The 24,538-nt window shown below is 36.7% G+C and overlaps 2 protein-coding genes across 3 annotated transcripts; both read left to right on the top strand.

Annotated features, from left to right (window-relative positions):
* The first annotated feature begins 723 nt into the window (after nt 1-723).
* On the top strand, nt 724-14,872 carry LOC104101113 (phosphatidylinositol 3,4,5-trisphosphate 3-phosphatase and protein-tyrosine-phosphatase PTEN2A). Of its 2 annotated transcripts, XM_009608530.4 has the most exons (14): nt 724-885; nt 1,435-1,521; nt 2,031-2,544; nt 4,515-4,616; nt 4,710-4,766; nt 4,946-5,011; nt 10,238-10,414; nt 10,514-10,600; nt 10,682-10,746; nt 11,535-11,611; nt 11,957-12,003; nt 12,388-12,518; nt 13,851-13,920; nt 14,061-14,872. In XM_009608530.4, the coding sequence occupies exons 3-14, from the start codon at nt 2,122-2,124 to the stop codon at nt 14,607-14,609; spliced, it is 1,851 nt and encodes a 616-aa protein (XP_009606825.1). In that variant the 5' UTR covers nt 724-885; nt 1,435-1,521; nt 2,031-2,121; the 3' UTR covers nt 14,610-14,872. The 2 variants fall into 2 exon arrangements, with proteins under 2 accessions (XP_009606825.1, XP_070040652.1); XM_070184551.1 differs by lacking the exon at nt 1,435-1,521 and having other exon boundaries at nt 729-885.
* Nucleotides 14,873-16,966: 2,094 nt separating this feature from the next.
* Nucleotides 16,967-20,856, top strand: LOC104101112 (16 kDa phloem protein 2-like). Its single transcript, XM_009608528.4, has 7 exons — nt 16,967-17,359; nt 17,457-17,561; nt 17,669-17,795; nt 17,874-17,945; nt 20,003-20,048; nt 20,139-20,421; nt 20,514-20,856. The coding sequence occupies exons 1-7, from the start codon at nt 17,314-17,316 to the stop codon at nt 20,549-20,551; spliced, it is 717 nt and encodes a 238-aa protein (XP_009606823.1). The 5' UTR covers nt 16,967-17,313; the 3' UTR covers nt 20,552-20,856.
* The last annotated feature ends 3,682 nt before the right edge of the window (nt 20,857-24,538 follow it).

Here is a 24,538-nt window from a genome sequence, read left to right as displayed (position 1 = left end):
TCTATTTAAAATAACATATCCTTAGTGAAGACTTAACTAAAGAGGGACCGTTGCAGTTGGGTGCTAGGTGTTCCTCCGACTTAAATTAAGGGTTTTATATTCGAGCCTTGAAAATGAAATTATTTTTAATATTTAACCCAAAAAAAATACTTTACGTCTAAAATGAGAATCCTCAATGCGAATTAAGATTAACCTGACTCCCAAAAATAGACCAAAAAATAGGACTCAGGATTAATTGGCTCCCAAAAATGGGTATGAGTGAGAAACCCCAAAAAGAAAAAAAAAAAGGAGAGACTTAAGTAGGAACTTTTGGGAACAAATGTTGCGTAGTAGATTTTAAGAGACGTTAGCTTATTTGGCCAAGTTTCTCCAAGTTTAAAAGTATTTTTTTTAAAATTTGAAGTGTTTGGCCAAGTTTTCAGGAAGAAAAAAAGTGATTATAAGGAGAAGCAGAAACAGTTTTGGAGAAGTAGAAAAAAATTGCTTCTTCCCATAAACTCTTTTTTTATAAGCACTTTTGAGAAAAATACACTTATAAGTATTTTTTAAAAGTTTGATCAAATACTAATTGCTGTTTAGAAATACTTTTTAAATTAATTAACCAAAAATAAACTGCTTCGCACCAAAATACTTTTCCGGCTCGGCCAAACGGGCTAATGATAGAGAAATAACAAAAAGTACAAGGCTCTGTGGATAAATATTGCAACTTCATCGGATTTTTCCAATCTGTCAGGAGTCTTATTTCATCTACACGACAGAGACGAGATTAAGACGAAGCAAAACAAGAACTTAGTAGAGACAATACGGCGTCGTAGAAGATCGCAGACCACCGTCACATACTCTGATACCAAGCTGTTCCTCTTCTCTTCGCCGTCGCATCTTCGAGTTAAGCATCAACACGTGCCTTATTTTATGTTTAATTAGTTAATCAGCACTTTCCAATTCGCTGAAGATTGGGGATCGGTGAATTAGTTTGTCCAAATCGGTGGATTAAAATTATATTTTACTCCACTGGTTTTGATTTTTTGCTAGTTGACTTAATTTAGTAGTTTTCTAGATCACTCTTTGTTTCTCTATGTCAATGAAACATATATATATATATATATATATATATATATATATATATATATATATATATATATATATTCGAGCCTCTAGTGTATAGTTCTGGTACAATTTGTAACATAATTTAGTAGTTTCCAGATCGCTGTTTGTTTCTATATGTGTGATTGAAATATATATTCGAGACTTTTGTAACGGAATGCTGGTTGACCATAGGGCTAGAGGCTCATTAGAAAGCTTTTAATTTCCAAAATCAACTTAGAACAAGATTAAGTTGAAAAAGCAGGACTGCAATATTTAAATTTGAATCGCCAAATATTCTGACTTAAAAGGTTCATACTACCTTATGCTCAAAAGATTTCGACAATGCAGGGGATAAATGAATAGCTTAAAAGTTAAGAAGGTCTATCAAGAAGTATGCATGCGAAGTAAACTTCTGTGAAGATAAACCATATGAAGGTAGAGTCATTTTGGAATTTTTTATTTCCTGGAAATGCTTGAGTATTGCAATCTTACTTCTGAACATAAAAAATAATTTAAGTCCTCGCAAAGTCACTGATTGTCCAAGTAACACATTTCTCTGTTCAGTAAAGAGGATTTTTGGAGTGAAATTTTGAGTCCTTATCATATAAGCGGACTTATTATTGCGTTAAGTTAATTGTAAGATTGTTGATGAGACTAACTCAATTTCCAACCTTAATCTCTATCATTGTAGATGTCCATCATGCTTGTATGAATAGGAGTCAATGCCACCAACTCACCAGCACATGAGCATGAGCACATGTATATGTACAAATATGCATAGATGTTTTGGTGTAGAGAGAAATCCCAGTGTGTTGTGATAGTTGGCTTGATTTTTGGAATGATTAATTGTATAATGAATATTGATATACTTTAAAATGTACATATGCATAAATGTTAGTATTATTTGATTTCAATGTGTATTAACATGGCTCTTTTTTTTGCAGCTTCCTTGAATCCTTTGTAAGCTGTGAGGTATTCCAGTCCATGCTTGCTGATTAATTCTATCATTGCACTGGAGAAATTAGGCCTGGTGTAATGGACTCAGGATCTGCTGATGTATCAGATTCACAACCTGTTACGGCATCAAATGCAGCAAGGTCTACTGCAGTGGATTCTGCACCAGGCCAGTCAACAGAGGAGGTGCCTTCAAAGCTCTCTACTTCAGGCATCTCCTCATGGGCCAAAAATTTAAAAATTCCACAACCGTTCACTGGGTCCCAAGATGAACAATCATCTGGAAATGCTGCCAAATCAACCTTTGCTCGTTTCACTGGTGGGTTTGGAATGCGTATGTCCCCTAAGTCTCCTACAGATGAAAATTCTGAAGGAACATCAACATCGCCATCCAGTTTTATTGGAACATTCACCAAAGGATTAGTTGACTCTTCGAAGAATGCAGTGAAGGCTGTGCAGGTTAAAGCGCGACATGTTGTATCCCAGAATAAGAGAAGATACCAGGTAAGCTTTTTATTTCTGTTAATGTTTCAAGTGTTCTTTTCTCATTCTTACTATTTTATTTAATTTTCATTTTAGGATCATCAACTAGTAAGACAGTTTTGCCTCTTCCTTATCCAAAAAAAAAAGAGAGACTGTTTTTCCTCTTTTCTTTTTCATTGAACTTCCTCTCTTTGCAAGACCTCTGTCTGTAGGCTGTAGGTTAGAACACTTACCTAATATAGGATATTGCACATCTATGCAAGACGCATAATTAGGATCAAACTAACTGCATTCTTTTATGGCTCAGTGATGCCAACACATCATTCTTGGTCTCCAATTGTAGGAATCATGAATGTTTCTGTTATATGCCTTTGTGTGAACTATTGACTATGTGACACAGAACTCCTTGCGGTGGATGATAGCCTGATAAGTAGTAAGAAATATTGGTACAATAAATTCAAATGGTCTGTACTATAAAAATAAATAAATAAATAAATAAAAAAAATAAAAAATAATAATAATTCAGGTGGCATCGTATAAGAGCGGGGTGGTTGAAATGGAGGCTTGCTTATGGTATTTTGTGTTACAGAAATGTGCCACCTAAACTTAAGGGCAAGTTCTACAAAGCGGTAGTTAGACCGGCCATGTTGTATGGAGCCGAGTGTTGGCCAGTCAAGAAATCTCATGCCCAGACGATGAAAGTAGCAGAAATGAGGATGTTGCAATGGATGTGTGGGCATACTAGAAAATATAAGAGTGAATGAATATATTAGGGACAAAGTGGGTGTGGCTCTTGTGGAAGAGAAGTTGAGGGAATCGAGGCTGAGATGGTTTGGTCATGTGAAGAGGAGAGACGCTGATGCCCCAGTTAGGAGGTGCGAGAGGTTGCCCGTGGCGAGTCAGAGGAGGGATAGAGGGAGGCCTAAGAAGAACTGGGGTGTGGTGACTAGGCAAGACATGGCTATGCTCCAACTTACCGAGGACATGACCCTCGGTAGAAAGGTGTGGAGGTCGAAAATTAGGGTGGTGGGTTGATAGACAGTCTAGAGTTTTGCCTTGTCTTACTAGTAGTAGTAGTACTATTCGGGTACCTTCCTATTCCTAGTCCCTTGTTTCTATACGGTATGTCAGTATTAGCAGTAGGATTGGCACTATTCTTGTAGTTTCATATCCCTGGATCTCTGTCATTATTCGTTGTATTATTTGCTTACACTGTCTTATTACATTGTTGTTGCTATTGTTTCTCTATTGCTCCATTTTTTTTACGTTCTTGAGCCGAGAGTCTTTCGGAAACAACATCTCTATTTTCATAGGTAGGGGTAATGTCTGCGTACACACTATCCTCCCCAAACCCTGGGTTGTTGTTGTGTTGTAATTCAGGTGGCAACCCAATGGGCATAATGGAATATGGTAATCACGGCCATTAAAGCTGGAAAAAAAAACAATAGGGTATGTTATTAAAAGGACTTGCTTACCTTCCATGCGCATGGTACCATTGGATCCTCTTGGATAGAACTTTTCCTGTGGGAGCAGACCGCAGTAGTATATATCTTGGTCTCTGCGCTACATAGTATTATTAGCTTTCTTGATCATTTTGGCATTTGCGGGAATTCTTCTTGTGCACCTTAAAGCATCTTGCAGTTACGTTATTTAGATATTTTGCAGTTTTATCTTGGCAGATCTAAATTAAATAAATAAAATAATACCCTCTATAGTAGCTTAAGCTTTTAGATAAGATGGTCACATGATTCAATGTTGTATTAGAGTAGGCAAAGGACTTAGATTCGAGTCTCTACGCCGTACCCATGACTTCATGCTTGGCATATGTTAGGCCCGCATGTGACGGGACATGGTGAAGACCAAATAAAGATGTCCTCTCTCTAAGTGTTAAGTTCTTTGTTGAGTAGTCGCACAAATCAACACAGATGTTCATTCTTTTTTTGGAATATATTTCTACTTTATATATTAACATGGCAGTATCCTTTTACTAGGAAGGAGGATTTGATTTGGATTTGACCTACATAACAGAGAATATAATTGCCATGGGCTTCCCTGCTGGTGATATGAGCTCTGGCATTTTTGGCTATGTTGAGGTCAGGAAGCCTTATTCTTCAACTGCTTGAAGTCAAATAATTATCATGTTATGTGATTGTTCCTAGTTTGATTACATTAAATTTGATATCCAGGGGTTCTACAGAAACCACATGGAAGAAGTCATTAAATTCTTTGAAACTCATCATAAGGTAATAACTTCGAAATCTTTGTATTTTGCCGCAGTAGCTTCTTGATACTGCTTTTTAATAAAGTCTTACCTTATCAAAAAAACTTGTGCAGATCTCTGGAAATCCACTTGTCCTTTTATTTTATTGTTATATTGTTATATTTGAAATACTCCGTATTATCTATCACTTTGGTTTTGCAGGATAAATACAAAGTGTACAATCTTTGTTCTGAAAGATTGTATGATGCTTCTCTGTTTGAGGGAAAGGTGTGTCCCATTCTTTCATCAAGTTTCTTATTTTTCCTGTTTACTTTTCCTTACTTTCATTTGTATGTGCACGTAATAAACACATACCCTACTTTTGTTCTTCATGAATGTACAGTGAATATGTGAATAATGATTTACATTTACTACACTCCTTTGCATTCTAAGCAACCATTCTAAACAACACATTTCCAGTAGTTCAAGAAGTTCCAAAATGTTTCATATGTTAGTTTACAGCTATGTATATAGTGTAGTCTTGTCCCACATTGGAATAGGAATAGTATGTCCTTGTATAGTATAGCTATAAATAAGGACCTCTTGTATTGTATTGAACATCCAATATCAATAACATATTTTCTCCCGTGCCTTCTCACATGGTATCAGAGCAATTGTGAGAGGTTTATCGCTGTGCATAAATTCCAGCGATTCCGGGAAGAGAAATCAGTCAGCGGAAGTCTTTTTCCGGCGACTCTTTTTTAAGGCTGTTTTGCGTCTGCTTCGTCTCTGTCAGTGTTGTGCAAAATCCAACACTACCACAAGAGTCGTCATTGTCCGGCGACCAAACCCCAGTGAAAATCTCCGGCAGCAGCCTCCTCACGCGCCTCCGCGCGCCACCAGAAGCTCACGCGCGTGAGCTCACGCGCCTGCGCGTACGACCACTTCCGGCCATTTTTTGAAAAACTTCCTTCAGAACAATTGGGTCGTCTGGTAATTCCGATCCTACCCCTACTGTTTTCATTTCATTCCGACCACTTTGAGTTTTCCGGCAGCTACAGTACTATTCCGACAGCTACAGTAAGATTCCGGCAGCTACAATATTTCATTATTCTGTTTTTGTGTTTCCTTACTCTGTTTCAATGGATTACAGTTGATTCTTTCTCTTATTTGGTAATAATTTGCAACAATGTCTTTGGGATTTGATGCTTTTGGGTCTAGAAACATGAGTTCTGGAAGCTCTAGTGCTATTATTACCTTGGAACCTTTAATGGGAGGTTCAAACTACTTAGCTTGGGCTTCATCTGTCGAGTTGTGGTGTAGAGACCAAAGTGTTCAAGATCATCTAATCAAACAGTCTAGCGAAGGAGATGAAAAGGCAATAACACTTAGGGCAAAAATCGATGCTCAGTTATGTAGCATCTTGTGGCAATCTATTGATTCCAAGTTGATGCCCTTGTTTCGTCCATTCTAGACATGTTATTTGGTTTGGGCAAAGGCACGCACCTTATACACTAATGACATATCTCACTTCTATGGTGTGATATCGCGGATGACAAACTTAAAGAAGCAGGAATTAGATATGTCTACTTACTTGGGTCAAGTACAGGAAGTCATGGAGGAATTTGAGAAGTTGATGCACGTTTCTGCTAGTGTTGAAAAACAACAAGAGCAGTGACAGAAGATGTTTCTCGTTCTTACCCTCGCTGGACTTCCTAATGATCTTGATTCAGTACGCGACCAGATTTTGGGTAGTCCGACTGTCCCGACAGTTGATGAATTATTCTCTCGATTACTCAGTCTTGCTGCAGCACCAAGTCACCCAGTGATCTCATCACAGATACTTGATTCCTCTGTTCTTGCATCCCAGACAGTGGATCATCTCAAACTATGGAGCATAGACTAGGAGGAAGTCGTTTTGGAAGACCTAGACCCAAGTATTTTTATTGTCACAAACTTGGACACACTCGTGAAATGTGTTATTCCTTACATGGTCGTCCACCCAAAAATGCTTACATTGCTCAGACCGAGACTACAGGTAACCATGGATTTTCTTTATCTAAAGAAGAATATAATGAGCTCCTTCAGCATCGAGCAAGTAAGCAGACATCTCCACAAGTAGCCTCAGTTGCTCAGACTGATACTTCTGTTACTGCTAATTCTTTTGTTTGTGTTTCCCAGTCTAGCACTCTTGGCCCATGGTCATGGACTCAGGCGCTTCTGATCACACTCCGGTAATATATCACTTTTGTCAAATATTGTATATTCACAGTCTCTTCCCACTGTTACTTTAGCCAATGGATGTCAAACTAAGGCAAAAGGAGTTGGACAAGCTAATCCCTTATGTCCCTGGCTGTCCTTTTAGTCTTGCATCTGTTAGTCGTTTGACTCGTGCCCTCCATTGTGGTATATATTTTATTGACGATTTTTTTATACCCTCCATTGTGCCCTCCTTTTATATTCGCATTTTTCGCAGTGATAATGCCTTAGAATATTTATCTTCTCAGTTTCAACAATTTATGACTTCTCAAGGAATTATTCATCAGACATCTTGTCCTTATACCCCTCGGCAAAATGGGGTTGCTGAGAGAAAGAATAGGCACCTTATTGAGACTGCTCGCACACTTCTAATTGAATCTCGTGTTCCGTTGCGTTTTTGGGGCGATGCAGTTCTCACAGCTTGTTATTTGATTAATCGGATGCCTTCATCTCCCATCAAGGATCAGATTCCGCATTCAGTATTGTTTCCCCAGTCACCCTTATACTCTCTTTCACCCCGTGTTTTTGGGAGTACATGTTTTGTTCATAACTTAGCCCCTAGGAAAGATAAATTAGCCCCTCGTGCTCTCAAGTGTGTCTTCCTTGGTTATTCTCGTGTTCAGAAGGGATATCGTTGTTATTCTCCAAATCTTCGTAGGTACCTTATGTCAGCTGACGTCACATTTTTTGAGTCTAAACCTTTCTTTACTTCTGCTGACCACCATGATATATCTGAGGTCTTACCTATACCGACCTTTGAGGAGTTTACTATAGCTCCTCCTCCACCTTCGACCACAGAGCTTTCATCCATACCAACCGTTGAGGAGTCTAGTGTTGTTCCTCCTAGTTCCCAGCCACAGGAACACCACTCTTGACTTATCATCGTCGTTCGCGCCCTACATCAGGCCCAACTGGTTCTCGTCCTGCCCCTGACCCTGCTCCAGCTGCGGACCCTGCTCCTAGTACACCGATTGCACTTCAGAAAGGTATACAGACCACACTTAACCGTAATCCTCATTATGTCGGTTTGAGTTATCATCGTCTGTCATCTCTCCATTATGCTTTTATATCTTCTTTGTCTTCGGTTTCCATCCCTAAGTCTACAGGTGAAGCGTTGTCTCATTCAGGATGGCGACAGGCTATGAGTGATGAGATGTCTGCTTTACATACAAGTGGTACTTGGGAGCTTGTTCCTCTTCCCTCAGGTAAATCGACTGTTGGTTGTTGTTGGGTTTATGCAGTCAAAGTTGGTCCCGATGGCCAGATTGATCGACTTAAGGCCCGTCTTGTTGCCAAAGGATATACTCAGATATTTGGGCTCGATTACAGTGATACCTTCTCTCATGTGGCTTCAGTCTGCCTTTTTCTATCTATAGTTGCGGTTCGTCATTGGCCCCTCTATCAGCTGGACATTAAGAATGCCTTTCTTCACGGTGATCTTGAGGATGAGGTTTATATTGAGCAACCACCTGGTTTTGTTGCTCAGGGGGAGTCTCGTGGCCTTGTATGTCGCTTGCGTCGGTCACTTTATGGTCTAAAGGAGTCTCCTCGAGCCTGATTTGGTAAGTTCAGCACGGTTATCCAGGAGTTTGGCATGACTCGTAGTGAAGCTGATCACTCTGTGTTTTATCGGCACTTTGCTTCAAGTCTCTGTATTTATCTGGTAGTCTATGTTGATGATATTGTTATTACTGGCAATGATCAGGATGGTATTATCAATCTGAAGCAGCATCTTTTCCAGTACTTCCAAACTAAGTATCTAGGCAGATTGAAGTACTTTCTAGGTATTGAGGTTGCCTAGTCTAGCTCAGGTATTGTTATTTTTAAAGAAAATACGCTTTAGACATTCTTGAGGAGACAGGGATGATAGGTTGCAGACCTGTTGACACTCCGATGGATCCGAATTCTAAACTTCTGCCAGGACAGGGGGAGCCGCTTAGCGATCCTGCAAGCTATAGGCGGTTGGTTGGAAAATTAAATTATCTCACAGTGACTAGACCCGACATTTCTTATCCTGTGAGTGTTGTAAGTCAGTTTATGAATTCTCCCTGTGATAGTCATTGGGATGCAGTTGTCCGCATTATTCGATATACAAAATCGGCTCCAGGCAAAGGGTTACTGTTTGAGGATCGAGGTCATGAGCAGATCGTTGGATACTCAGATAATGATTGGGCAGGATCACCTTCTGATAGACGTTCTACGTCTGGATATTGTATTTTAGTAGGAGGCAATTTGGTGTCCTGGAAGAGCAAGAAACAGAATGTAGTTGCTCGGTCTAGTGCAGAAGCAGAATATCGAGCAATGGCTATGGCAACATGTGAGCTAGTCTGGACCAAAAATTGCTCAAGGAGTTGAAATTTGGTGAAATCAGTCGGATGGAACTTGTGTGCGATAATCAAGCTGCCCTTCATATTGCATCAAATCCGGTGTTCCATGAGAGAACTAAACACATTGAGATTGATTTTCACTTCGTTAGAGAAAAGATACTTTCAGGAGAGATTGCTACAAAGTTTGTGAGGTCGAATGATCAACTTGCAGATATTTTCACCAAGTCTCTCACTGGTCCTCGTATTGGTTATATATGTAACAAGTTCGGTACATATGATTTGTATGCACCGGCTTGAGGGGGAGTGTTAGTTTACAGCTATGTATATAGTGTAGTCTTGTCCCACATTGGAATAGGAGTAGTATGTCCTTGTATAGTATAGCTATAAATAAGGACCTCTTGTATTGTATTGAACATCCAATATCAATAACATATTTTCTCCCGTGCCTTCTCACACTCTTTGCACAAAATGATATGAGTAACTTGAATTCTGCTTAAACTATTACACCTATTGGAATTTCCTTTCCGGCCTTTTTTTTGGAGCTACTACTAGTATGACATGCAATTTTAATCTTATTTCCAATCAGATTGTGTGATATAGAGTAGGAGATAATTAAAGGAGTGTATGGTGGTGGTGAACTTAGATCGATAAGTCTATGTTTTTTTTTAAAATGAAGTGTAATGTATAAAATATGTATAGATATTGGGTAAGTGCTTAGTATTGAACTGGGAACTGTCAAAGTAGCCCCACCAAACTAAACCAGACTGAAATAGTCAACTTAGTTTTCAAATTTTTGGCTTTTCATGACTTAGAAATTTGTGACCCATTTGAGCAAACTAGAACTGATTAAACTGTCCAAAATCCCACTCCTATATTTATATAGTGCTGACCGTGAAGTTTCTTGATTCTCTTTTCTTTTCTTGTACAGGTTGCTTGTTTTCCATTTGATGATCACAACTGCCCTCCTATTCAACTTATTATATCGTTTTGTCAAAGTGCATACTCATGGTTGAAGGAGGATATCGAAAATGTTGTGGTTGTGCATTGTAAGGCAGGAATGGCAAGAACTGGTTTGATGATCTCTAGTCTTCTTCTATACTTGAAAGTAGGGCTTTCATATTCTTTTGATTCAATAAATCGTAAGATTGTTATCGGGTCTTGTGTTCAGTGTTAAGACAGTTAAGTTTATATGGTCTTCTTGCAGTTCTTTCCTACGGCGGAGGAGTCTATGGATTACTACAACCAAAAGAGATGCGTAGACGGAAAAGGACTAGTTTTGCCGAGCCAGATTGTATGTTACATGTTACTCTTTTTTAATTCCCATGCGCCTCCAATTGAGTACTGACAAATGATCTGCCTTTTTTGCTAATAGAGATATGTCAAGTATTTCGAACGTATCTTAATGTACTTCAATGGAGAAAACCAGCCTGGCCGCAGGTACAACCCTTAATCCTTCTTGCATCAAATCAAGGCCGGCTACCGTTGTAACTAATAAGGCTTGTGTCGTAGGCCCCCAAATTTGGAAGGGGGGGGAGGGGGGCTTTTTTTTTTAGAAATAATAGGTTTATAGATATTGAAATAAAATAAAATATAGTTATTTTAGTACAACAGTAGATTTTTTCATGTAAAAGGAAAGAAATTTTTTTAGACATGTAAATAAAGTAACTGTTTAACTTACTTAAAAATGGGTTGTATGAATAGTTTTTCTAACGTGTGAATTAGAATTGATTTGACAAGGTAAATAGTATAAGTAAAAGATACTATATACTCAATCAATTAAAAATGTTGATTCAATTTTTTTCAACTATTATTGCTTATAGAATAATGTTAACAATTCCTATAATAACTCAGTGGAAGAAGTTTTTCAAAATTAAAATTGATAAAATCTTAGTTATGATCAACAATGTATCAAGAAAGATTAAATACTATACTATCAATTGAAAAGGAATTTTTGGAAGAATTCGATTTTGAACAACTTTGTATCTCAAAAAGCTAGAAGAATTGACTTCAAATACACACCCACACGCACACACACACGCACACACACACACTTTGGCTTTTAAATTAGTCCTCATATTAAACTTTGGCTTTAGGCCACATATGTGCTTGAGCTGCCCCTGCGTCAAATGCACTTTTGGATTTTCACTCTGATATAATTGCAAGAGGAAAAATGTGGTCAAAGATAAAGGATCTAATTTTACTCCTTGTCAACTGCACTCTTACAGGTGCATGCTCAGAGGATTTCGCCTCCATAGGTGCCCTTATTGGATAAGACCTTCTATTACAGTATCTGATCATAATGGTAACTTGCATCCTTTTTCTAGATTATTATTTTAAGTTAAAATTATACTCCTGCAAAGAGATAGCTACATCCAATGTTAATTCAGTAGTTGCTATCATTTGCCTGATGTGATTTGAACGAGTTACTCTCGGCATTGAATAACCAGTATCCACTTGGAGTCTGAAAAGGCTGGCAGAATAAGTTCTGAGATGCCTACGAGTTACAAAGAAGTGTTGTGCAGAATTTTCCTAATATTGTGCTAACAGTTTTGGAGTTTTATCTGCAGTACCTTCTTTTGTTGCATTATAATCTCTGCTGTGCGTTTCCTTCATGATGGTTTCTCATTGGTGGTTCATTTATCTGCAGGTGTGCTCTTCTCAACAAAAAAACATCCAAGAACCAAGGATCTATCGGTAGGTTTAAGTAATGTGTTGTGTCATGTTACTGCCTACATATTTATAAACTACTACAGCATTGAGGTCCATACTAGTATTGGATTCTTAATGAGGGGTCGAAGCTGCTGTATTAATTTCTGATATCCCCGAGGTACTAGTGTAGCTTGTGTCTCTTGTTCACGTACATCTATATTCTTAAAGAGGTTAAAAAATAAGCCTTATACTTGTGTACCTCCTCATTTGCTGCTAACAAGCTGGTCCTAACAAGGGTATCAATATCTTTATAAATTGTTGAAGCTGCTCTTCGTCCAGCAATTAATACCTTTTAGCTGGTGCCTATAATTGTTCAAGCTCATCCTCTTTGTTTCTCTTTCTCATTATTATATTATGTGTTTCTCACAGCCTGAGGATTTTTGGTTCAGTGCACCAAAGAAAGGGGTTATGGTTTTTGCTCTTCCAGGTGAGCCTGGCCTTGCAGAGTTAGCTGGGGATTTCAAAATCCATTTTCATGACGGTCAAGGAGACTTTTATTGGTAAGCTTACCAATACTTAGAGCTTGAAGGAAAATTGCATGCTTTTATGGACCATTAAGTCAAATAATAATTCTTAAGGACCTTAAGTTCCGTAGTATCTTCTGGGCACTCCTACAACAACATCAACCCAGTAGTAATCCCACTAGTGGGGTCTGGGGAGGGTAGAGTGTACGCAGACCATACCCCTACCCGGGGTAGAGAGGCTGTTTCCGGGAGACCCTCGGCTCAGAGACAAAAGACTTCTGGGCACTCCCGATTCCTGTAAAAGGATATTATATTTCCGAATTTTCCCTTTCTAATCTTATGCATAATGGGCTATTGCTTGCAGCTCTTTTACAATTCTTTCGAACTACAAATTTTATTTGCATAGGGGTGTGCAGTGGCTCCTGTATTCAAGGGGTGTCAAGTGACACCCCTTCGTCGGTACTTGACACCTCTTCGTTGGGAAATTTCCCTGTATAACTGGGTAAATTTTTTTTATGTATATATACTACATATTGACATCCCTTGGCTTTTTCGTTGGTTTACTTCTTTATATTTCAACCCCCTTAATGAAAAATCCTGGTTCTGCTGGTTCTGCCACACTAGGTGTGTGCTGAATATTGATAGTAAAGAGGTAGTTTTATTGCTGAATTCCACCCTTTGTGCCACCTTGGCATGCTTTTGCAGAAATCATTCTGTACAACTTTTACAAATTTTACTGTATGATATCTTTTGCCTCTCAGTCCAGCTTACTATCTATGGTTTCATTGCTTTTCTTCGACTAGTAACAGTACCACCATAGTGGGACAGAACAAGTACTTCTTTGTTAAAAGAATGGTCATGAAATATAATAAGAACCATTCAAGCAAAATACTATTAACATGATGCTGGATAAGTCGAGTGTATATTGTCTATGTTAACAAATTAGGGCTTATTAAATTACAAATTTTCGAGTTATATATTTGTGACTCTGACAACCAATATTAGTTAGAATCCCAAATTTGCCTTTTACATATATTGGTGTTTATATGCAGCTTTAAGTAGTAAAATTAACTTAAAAAGTTTTAAGTAGAAAAAAATTAATTTGAAATAAGGACTTGGAGAAAATTTGTGTTTATAAGAGTGAGGACTCTTTGGAATAAGGGTTTGGGAAGTTATATTTTGCCATCACTCATCAACAAAGGCTTCATATTGTACTTGACATTGGGAAGAAAAGGATGAACTGGGATTTGTCAGTACATTTATGTGAAACCTCTCTGTTTGATTTACTAGTTTTCATCCCCACTGCTTAGCAAGACACAGGGGCTTGCCTCCTAGGTTGGAACTCATATCCCTCTCGTGATCTTTCAGTTGGCTGAATACAACAATGATAGAGAACAGGAAAGTTCTAACCACAGGCGACCTTGATGGTTTTGACAAGGTAACTTCTTTAGTCAATTCAGTGGATTTTGCCAATATTACTGATTTCAGTAATATTGGAATTCAGAGCACTTCTTCCATCTCTCTATTATATAATGTCTTCATTGCGTGACTGTGTGATATGCTGGCCTTATTGTGCAGAGAAAATTACCATCACCTGGTTTTCAAGTGGAAGTAGTCCTTGTGGACTATGATGCTGCCTTCCCTGCTCGACCCCAATCAGAAACTGCCACCAAAGAATCAGCTGACAGTTCAAGTGCTAATCCTGCCCCTGGATCCAATCCTACCTCAGGCGGTGAGCCTGCTGCCAGAAGTAACACGAACCAACACCCTGGGAACAGTGACAAGGATGACGTGTTCTCAGACAATGAATCTGAGGAAACTGGAATGTCAAAGACTAGACAAACTAAAGCTGCTTCTGAAGCTAGTGCTCCTGCAGATGCAAAACCCCTTGGGTCCAAGAACAATAATGATTCAGATAAATTATCAAGCTTGACACATAAGACAGAGCAAGTCTCGTTGGGAGGCACAAGCTCTATACACAGCGAGCCTAAAAGAGATGGCTCAGTTGGAGCTACATCTGGTGTTGAGGTTTCCAATCCAGTTGGAGGAGTGAGTGATTTCAAGGTAGTTGCAGCTGATGCATCTGTTTTCTCATTTGGTGATGAAGAGGATTATGAAAGTGAATAAAAAGGTCTGATGGGCAAATTCATCAAGATGTACATAATAGCTTGTGGGTGCTAGGATCTAGCTTGTTGGATTCTGTTCATTTCATTTATTTTACTAGCATTTTACTTGTTCATGGTTTGCATTTGATTATCAGTTTGATAAAGCTATGCTGGATGTGAAGTTGTGTTTAATTTGCAATAGCGTTATGAAATTTGTAATAGAACTATCAAATGTACTTTACACTGATTTCCATGACTCTGAAAAACTGGCTCCCTTTCCTACAAGGCTGTTGGTATTTGGAGTGCCAAAATATTGATGTGGCTGAACTGGCAAAGATAGTGCTTCAATTAGTGTATTCTTGTAGGAAAGAAAAAGTGAGCCCAAATAAGCATATGATATACAGCTCAGAAATATGATTAGCAGCAGCATATATCGTTTTAGTATACATGTATCTTAAAAGCATTTGTCGATAATTCATTATCAAAAATCAAAATATACTGTCCATAATTTTCTACCCCGACTAACCTATAAATTGATTTTAAATAGTTCCCTTGTTTAAATTATTCTCTTTCAATTCTAAGGGTGTGTTTGGTATGGAAGGAAAATATTTTTCAATTTTTCCATGTTTGGTTGGCTTAAATATTTTGGAAAATATTTTTCTCATGAACTCATTTTCCTCCAAGTGGAGGAAAAATATTTTCCCTATCAAGAGAGGGAAAACATTTTCCAAAACTCTTCTTCAACCTTCCCCATCCTATTCTCCATCTCCACCAATCCCCCCCCCCTCCCCCCCCCACACCCCCCCCCCCACCCTTAACCCACCCACCCCTCCCCCAACCCTGCCCTACCCCCACCAGGAATAGAAACCCCCCCCCCCCCCACACACACACACACTCCTCACGCGCGCTCTGTACCCCTAACACTCCCTCCCCCAACCTTGCCCTACCCCCACCCTAAATAGAAATATTATTAAGAGTACTTTTTTTCACGTTGTAGATAGAGTATTTTTTTTTTTAATTTCAACAAAATTAGTATTTTCTTTTCATGAGGTAAAAAAAAGTATTTTCTTTCATTCTAACAAAAAAAGTACTTTCTTTTTATGATATAGAAAAAGTATTTTCTTTCATTTCAAAAATAAGTAAAAAATATTTTTGTATTTCAACAAAATGAGTATTTTCTTTTCATGATGTAGAAAAAAAGTATTTTCTTTCATTTTAACAAAATGAGTACTTTTTTTCATGTTGTAGAAAGAGTACTTTCTTTTTTAACCAAAAAACAAAGGTATTTTCTTTTAACTTATGTAGCACAAATTTCAACGTTATTTTTGCGTTAAAAAATAAAGCAGCACAGTAGTCCATTTGGGTTTGAGTGAATTTTTAAAAGAATAATCAAATTCTTAAAGAAAATAAAGTCTAGAAAACATTGAGTATTTGAGGTTGGGGCATAAAAATTATTTTTCTAAAAAATATTTTTTACTCTCTAAACAAACACTAGAAAATATTTTCCGAAAATTATTTTTCACTCACCAACCAAACAAGAGAAAATAAGTGATAAAACTACTCATTTTCGAGAAAAATATTTTCCTTCGTACCAAACACACCCTAAATTAAAATTATATACCCAAAGTCATTTCTCACAAGATTTGCAGGTAATCAAAAGGCCTGCCACAACCAGAACCAACCCAAACTTCACGAAGAAATTTACGAAAAGCAATTATTTTGTTTCATGTAGTTAACGCCTTATTAATTTATTTTCCGGAAAAGAAAAGTTCCTGCGAAAAATTAAAATATTTTTCTTAAGGCAATGGTTCTAATCAAATATCTTGAAACTCTGAGGTAATTACGAATTAATGAGCTCGCATATTGGTGAGAATATAGGGAGGGAAAATCATTCTACCTCAAGCTACCCTATGATAAAGTAACATGTACAATGCTGTTTTGTACAGTTCCATTCAATTTCAACTTTATAGTTATTAATTACATAGTATATGATAGAACGACCTTAGTCTTCTTATAATGATGCAGACCTTTCTTCTTAATTAATCTTGGTGAAATGACCTGAGTCTTTATTTATTTATTTTAAAGATGCAGATATATGCCTTCTCCATCATATTATTTGATGGAACATTATTAGACCAATATTATCATTTACCAAGAGAAATACAAAATACTCCATCCAAATAGATCAGATAAAATTGGAATGATATGCAAAATATTACTCCAATATTGACTCTATAAATCGAGAAATGATCTAAATTTAAACTTAATCAATGTTGGCAATTTGTTTCAAAATTGCTAGCTACTAGTATAAAGTATTTACCAAAATAATTGATGAATTTCCTTGTAATTTAAAAGGCGTATATCTCAATTAATTCAGTCACGCGGATAGACAAACAAACTGATAAAACTGCACACGCTTTTCTGTTCCTTGGCCGTGTTTGCTCATCGACGACGAAACCGCCACCCGCCAGTCTCCGCCGCCTTAAATCCACGGCAGAAAGTCTATATATACGTAGCGTAGGGGGTATTTCCCAATTAACTTGTGTCAATATCAGTAGTAAAGAACAAACCCTTCAAATTTTCCATTTTCCCGTTACTTATAGTTCCCTGTCATTTTCAACCCGTTTCTTCTCAATATTTTTCCTGTTTATCCCTATAAAGAAATTCTATCATTTTTTCTGATTGGAAAATTCCTAAATAGTGATAATTATAATCTTCATTCTTCCATGTCGATGATATCTGGCATCCAAGGCCAACTTCTAGAGGTTACGGGTATGAAAAGTTTCATGAATTTATGATAAAAGAGAATTACCCTTATATTGATTTTTGATTAATTAATTTGGTTCGGAATTTGAAATTATTTTTGCAGTGGTTTCATGCAACAAATTGAAGGACACAGAATGGATATCAAGGCAAGATCCCTATGTTTGTCTTGAATATGGTAGCATCAAATTTCGTACTCGTACTTGCACAGGTTAATATTTTTTTTTAATTATATCTTGTAATTGTTTGTTCTTTTGTATTGTAATTTGTGAAAGTTTACTCCTTTTGTTATTGATTTGTTCTGGAATTAATTTGTAGATGGTGGGAAAAACCCTACATTTCAAGAGAAATTCGTGTTTACGCTCATTGAAGGGTTGAGAGAGATTAATGTTGTGGTTTGGAATAGCAATACCCTTTCCTATGACGATTTTATAGGGAGCGGAAAGTAATTTTCTCAAATTTGTTTAAATGTTTGTTTCACGGAGAGTAGAGTACTAATATTTGTTGAATTTCCTAATTATAGGATTCAACTACATAAAGTTCTCTCACAAGGATATGATGATACTGCTTGGCCAATCCAGACCAAGACCGGCAGGTAAATTTATCAGCACTAATTTTTCCTATTTGCTCTAGTGACAATGTGTGTTTCTCTTTTTGTTAAGTTTGTATATTAATGATTGGTTTTGTTGACGAACTCAAGCTTTTGTAACCTTAGGATCACTGTTAAATCTCTTCATTTTGTCACCTAAACTACTACTAGTAAAGATTGAATAACTACTTTGATTTCTTCTTGCTGCTTTGCCATTCATAAATATTTGAACTCAAAGTTACCTTTTTCTTTATTACGTTAAATTAGTATTCTTGTACATCCCACTTTGATAAAACTTAGTGTTATCTCCTACTATTATATTCTATGAACTCTTTTATACTAATGAGATTGGTTTCTCCTAACATAACAAAGTACAAATCTATTGTTAAGAACACCTATTCTGAAAGAGCTGCATCGCTTAAAGCAGAAGAGATTTAAAAACAATGAAAATTTGGTACAAATCCCCCCTGCATTACTGTGATCAAAGGCAAGTATCATAAAGTTATTGAGAAATCTGAAGGGTCTAGGACCCTGCTGTAATTGCATTTGAACCATATAGGAGAATATCTTGTTAGTCCAACGCCAGGAAAATAATAACTTAACTAAAGACTTACAGAAAGTCATTCCATCAATTTTTCTGTTTGCCTACTTCAGATCATTAACCTACTGATTGTAATAAACATTGTCACTTGTGCCAAAGTCAAAGGATATAAGGGCCAAGGGGCGGTAACGTACTGTTTTGCTTTTTAAAGGCCTGCGAGCTGGGAGTGGGTTAAGTTAGTTGATATTCATATCCGGTCCTTTATTAATAGTGATATCCTTCTATGTTCTTCTGTTTCTATTTCTGAATGTACTTTATTTGTTGGTATGGAAGATGTATGATCAACCTCTTTAAAAGACTATGAGATGGTCTTTTGAGTCCATGAATCAGGGTTTTGACTGATCCATCTCATTTCTTTCACTTTATATCTTGCGAAGTATTTGACTAGCTGTTTGCTGCAGTTTAGAACCTTGCTTATATTTGTTTCATGTTAGTGATAAGCTTGTATTATTTCTGGTTTTTACCTACTTGGGCTAAGGGCCTAGAGTGTTTGTAAAATTTAGCATTTTATAGTGTAATCTTTTGCTGAAAATTATTTAGAACTAGTGCCATTGCTAGAACTTTTTCTTCCTACTAGGTCATGAATTAGTCATTTTCACGAGTTAAAATCTATCCCTTTAGACGTGCATTCTGTGTGGGCAAAGACCAATGACAGACATGATAGTTTATCTTGCGGGCCTGGGGAATGCCTCAAGTCAGAAGTAGAGTTGAGGTTTTATATTTATTAATCGTCGGGAAGAAATTCTTAGTTGTTGTTTTGGCCTTCTAAAATAAGCCAATTCAACCAGATGGATAAACTTTTTGGTGATCCTTGGCATAGAACTGGTAATAGAAGTCGGTTGTTTACGGTGCCAGCTCTTGACAGATTCTTGAAGGTGAAAAGCTGGGTTTCAATTTTCTGGAGTATATGATTCCGTATAACTGATAGAAGAGAGCTATTTTTTTTGGATAATCTGTATCTTTCCTGATGTGGAGTCAAAAATATTCCCCTGGGGAGTGCGTGTCTTTTATGTGAGGAAAGTAGTAAACGCAAAAACATCAGCATGCTTTTTTTATCTATTGTATGAAGAACTAAAAGCAGACAAAGAGAGTTTCACCCATAGGCATCTGCCTCTTTTCCTAGATGAATTGCGCTCTTATTTTTTTCTCACTGTAACCTTGGGGGCACCCTTGCTGTCTCACTTTTTCTAGTTTCAGATTTGTGACCCTTACTTTAGCAATCAAGGTACCTGCAATTAGACCTGAAATTTTATCTCCGACTATGAATCTGTGTGTCATATGGAACTCGAGGACACCATTGTGATTAAAAGGAACCTTCATATAGGACTCTGTAACTATCTAAATAAGCAATCAATTCAATTTTGAGATTCTCTATATTTATCTCGTTAAATTGAGTGGATGTTCGGTGGTCATTTTGTATTGGCTCTTGGAGTTGTAATTATTGTAGTCTCATTACTTGCAGGCATGCTGGAGAAGTTCGACTGATAATGCACTATGCTAATGCCAATGTAAGTAGTACTGTGATCTGCGGAACTCTCAAGAGACCCATAGTCATCTTTCTAATATATTTTTGACATGCTTGCTCTTTAAATTCCCAGAAGCCAGCAACAGGTTATGCTCCATCAGCTCCACCATACGCAGCACCCCAACCTCAAGCACCTATGTACTCCGTGCCTCCACCACATTTAGCTTCTTATCCACCAGCAGCGGCTTATCAAACACCATCTCCATACCCTTCCTACCCGCCTCATTCAGTTGCATATCCACCAACCCCATATCCTCCTCCTCAAACGACTGCTTATCCTCCAGCTTATCCACCACCTTCGGCATATCCTCCCGTATCCTATCCACCACCATCGCAGGACTACTCTTATCCTCCAGGTGACTGCTTGACAGTTAATTTTTTCCCTTTTCCCTCTTTCCTAGTTTCTCTATAAAAGCTGATTGTATCTTTTAATTTTCTTATCGATCAGGTCCATACCAGGGAACATATCCTCCTCGACCTTACTGAGGCCACATTCCGACAAGCTTTGGTGAAGAATGTGCATAGTTGCTTGTGGGGAGAAAAACAATAAGATATGAAATGTGCATATAGGTTTTTACTGAAAACATTTCGCTTAGGCATTTGTATTTTTGTCTAACATCGAAAATTCAAGGCTTGGATAACTTGTTTGTGGTAATTCTGTCGGACAGTAACCGATCTTGTAGTTTACTGGGTTCAATCATGAATGGTAGAAGATATTCAACATTCAGCGACCTCTATAGCATGTATACAAACAATATGTGCCCAGTGGGTATTTGTTCTTTGCCATCTCAGTTTCTGTTTGCTTCAACTAGCATTCTATTAAGAAGGGAGCATCACCACATATATGCGAAATATCAACTTTGGGGGAAAATAAAAACAGCGTTCCAAATAATAGCATGTTCTCCTAAAATCAGTTTATTTTGAGAAGTGTTTTTTTCCAAAAGCGCTTTCCTCAAAATTACTTTTGGTGCGAAGCAATTTGTGTTTGGCTAATTAATTTGAAAAATACTTTTAAGCAATGTAAAAAAATGCTTCTTAAGTGTATTTTTCTCAAAAGTGCTTTCAGAGAAAAAATATTTTTTTCTGCTTTTCCAAATTTAAAAGTTTGGCTAAACACTTAAACTTTAAAAACAAAAGTACTTTTTCTTAGAAAAACTTGGCCAACCATGCTATGCTTATAAGTTTGGGATGGCTGTATGAATCTTTGTTGTTGCCCCCATTTAAATGCAAATCACTTACTAAAGATATTATCAATGCTTGCATGTTTTCTTTCTCAGAACAATTTATGATGATGATAGTCGCGTCAAATCATGTTGAAATTTGCAATAATCCGATGAATAGACATATGAACTAGAAAAATCAAATGGTCGTTTTGACCATGTTAAACCACTATCAATTGGCCATGTTAAACCAATTGGCCGTTTGGTTAGCAGGAAGAGATAGACAAAGATAGGTTTGCGATATCTTATGGGATTAGTTGTCCTACCTTGTATCATTTTAATTCAAACTGATTTTCCGGACTAATTAATAATCATAATTAAATGTAAGATAAAATAATATGGCATTTTTTCCGAATTTGTTATCCCTATTTTTCCAACCAAACGACCCCTAAAACTTTAAAGTCTTTCTTCTCGGGAGAGATTCAACATTTCACTGTGTAAAGTGCTGAGATGGCTTTCGGTGTTCCACTATCATTGCCCTTTCAAGTGAGTTGTGTCCCATTACACCAAATATATTGGATTCAAAAGTCTTGAGTAGTCAACCTCAGATGGTGCTTACTATTTTTCGTAGTTAGTAAAAAGCATACCCCCTTCTGACTTTTGTCAAATTCTCATGTGTGCTCGTGACTTTCGTTAGTATTTCCTTCAGTTTTACTTGCTGAGGGATGAGTTAAATGAGAATCCATTTTGATATAGCCTAGAAAAACTTACATTTTAACTACATATGATAACATGGCAGATGCATCAAGAAATTGAAACGCCAAATAAATATTACAAGTAATACCCATTAAGCCTTTTGTATCCTTAATTTCTCTAACTCTTACGGAAACGGATTGAGTTAGTAGTGCCTAGAAAATGGTACTAAATTCATCAAAGAGGGATGATGATTGCTCTAATTTAAAGTTTCTTGGTGTAATTCACTTGAAATTTTTGTAGGTTTATGAAATTCAAAAGATTATGTTAGCGTCTGTTAAATCCACTTGAGTGCATATACGCTGGTGGGAAAGAAACAAATCAAAAGATTTGATGTGCGTTAAAATTAATATATACCAATTTAAGTTATACACGTTAACCTATTATAATATGTGACTTACCATAAAAATTTACGTGTAATTTGCTTATAAATGTATTAATTGTGTAAGTATCTATCATACCGCCAATGTATCAAAATTAAACTCTTTGTGACTAAATTACTCATTGGTAAGTCAGGAGCATGATAAATCAGGTTCAACAGGGAGCCATAGAGATTTGGAAGGTAAAAGAAATGATGGAATGAATTTGGCATAGGCGATTTGGTACGGTATTTTGGAGTGAAATGAAGCAACAACCCCTCCGAAAAAGGGACCTATTTTGACTTTAGAAAAATAATGATGCAATAAGATGGGTCTTTTTTGTGTTGATATGTTAGTGATTGCCAGGCATTATCACTATTTCATCTAAAACTTAATGATGGCATTATAACCTTAATTAACACTATAAAACAGCTGTATAACTAACTCTGTCTCTCTTTTTTACTTTCTTAGTTGGTTTAGGCTGGCCATTACCTCAAGAATGACCCCATTATCCTACTCTTCCGGTACAGATCCAGGATTTCAAGAGGATGTGTACACTGTTGTGAAAAAGTGTATCTAGAATTTGTATTTGACAGGGTTTAACTTTAGTCTCTTACCATGAATACACTTACACTTTTGAAATTATAGGTTCAAAATTATATTTTTTTTGAAATTTTAATAATTTTCACATATATATCTATATTCTGTGCCGAAATCAAGATCATTCAAAGTGGGATTTGAACCGCCAATTTTAATTGTAGAGGTGCACCCAATAATAATTGCACCATAAGAGTCTTTGAGCATGGGTTTACGCACATAAATTTAAGTAATTTAAAAAAAATATAACATTATTATACATGGTTTAGGGAGAGGAGTATGAGTTCACATGACCCTATATCCATCAACATGGATACGCATGTCTCTGTTCTCTTAATTGCAAATGCATTTAACTAATAGACCCCTAATCCATTCTTTAACCATGAAAATTTTCTGTGCAATAGTTGCAACGAGAATCATATGTCCAAAAAGAAACATAAGGTTAGAGCAATAAGAAAGTCTACCCTAGAAGGAGAGTAGAACAAGGAAATGTAATTCCATTAATTATCACTAGAGTATTATTTACCAATTTTTTACTTCATTAATTATCACTAGAGTATTCTAGTAGTACTACTACTATGATTCTGTTGATGCTAACATAAAAAATTCCAACCCAACAAATGCTGCAGAGAGTACGTCAAAAAGACAAGAGTACTGCCTGCCAAAGACGAAATCATTTATGACTTTTGAACTAGGACGAAACACACAATTTACTTTTTAGCTTATTTTATTTAATTCTTGTTTGTACAATTATAATTTCCCTGGTAATTATTGCTTGCATAGAACCTTATTTTTCTTTCCCTAAGACACGAGAGTAGCAATTTTCTTAGATGATTATTAAAAGCTTACTCTTCTAAAGAATAAAAGCAAATCATAATGCAATTATTTGTTGAAGTACTAAATATAAAATGCCTTAATTAATTTTGAAAGATGTGATTATTGGGGGAAAACGAGACACCCTAACGGCAGCTTTGGAAGCTACTCTTTTGCCTATTGCCTCTATTAACTCTACAAAGTACAGGACACTTAAAATCAATCAAAAATCCCTCTTTTCCCAACACCATTCCCCCTATTTTCGACTTTTCAGCTTCCTCTACTAAAGTTAAATCCTCCCTATCTATGTGTATTCCATGTTTCATGGAGTATCTATCTACATATAATACAAAAGAGTATAACTTATATACATTGTGTATACGAAACTTTTAAGGTATGCAAAAGGATATTTCTAGATTAACTTTTTTAAGTTATAAAATTTATAATCTTGAAAGTAAGATAAATTATTTGCTAGAACAAATACCGAATAATACAAAATTTTTTATGTTATGTTGATGGTATATATAATTTAAACTTAATACAAAGCATACACGTTGGAGAAAACAATTCCAAAGTATTTTCATGAGAATGTAATACTGAAGTATTTCCAGTTTAGTTAAAATTACCATTCCCAGCAAAGGCTTATCCTACGCTTGAACGGGTCAGTCAATATGGTTAAATAAGTAGTAATATAGTAATGCTATCATGAAGATAAATATACTTCAATATATGGCACTCGTGTTAAACTTTGTCTTCTTGCGGATTCCAATATTGTTTAACTGAGGTCTATT

Source organism: Nicotiana tomentosiformis, chromosome 1 (assembly GCF_000390325.3).
Source record: "Nicotiana tomentosiformis chromosome 1, ASM39032v3, whole genome shotgun sequence".
In the NCBI taxonomy this organism is placed as follows: domain Eukaryota; kingdom Viridiplantae; phylum Streptophyta; class Magnoliopsida; order Solanales; family Solanaceae; genus Nicotiana; species Nicotiana tomentosiformis.
Note: the sequence above shows the minus strand (reverse complement) of the source record. Positions and strands in the feature narration are given on the sequence as shown.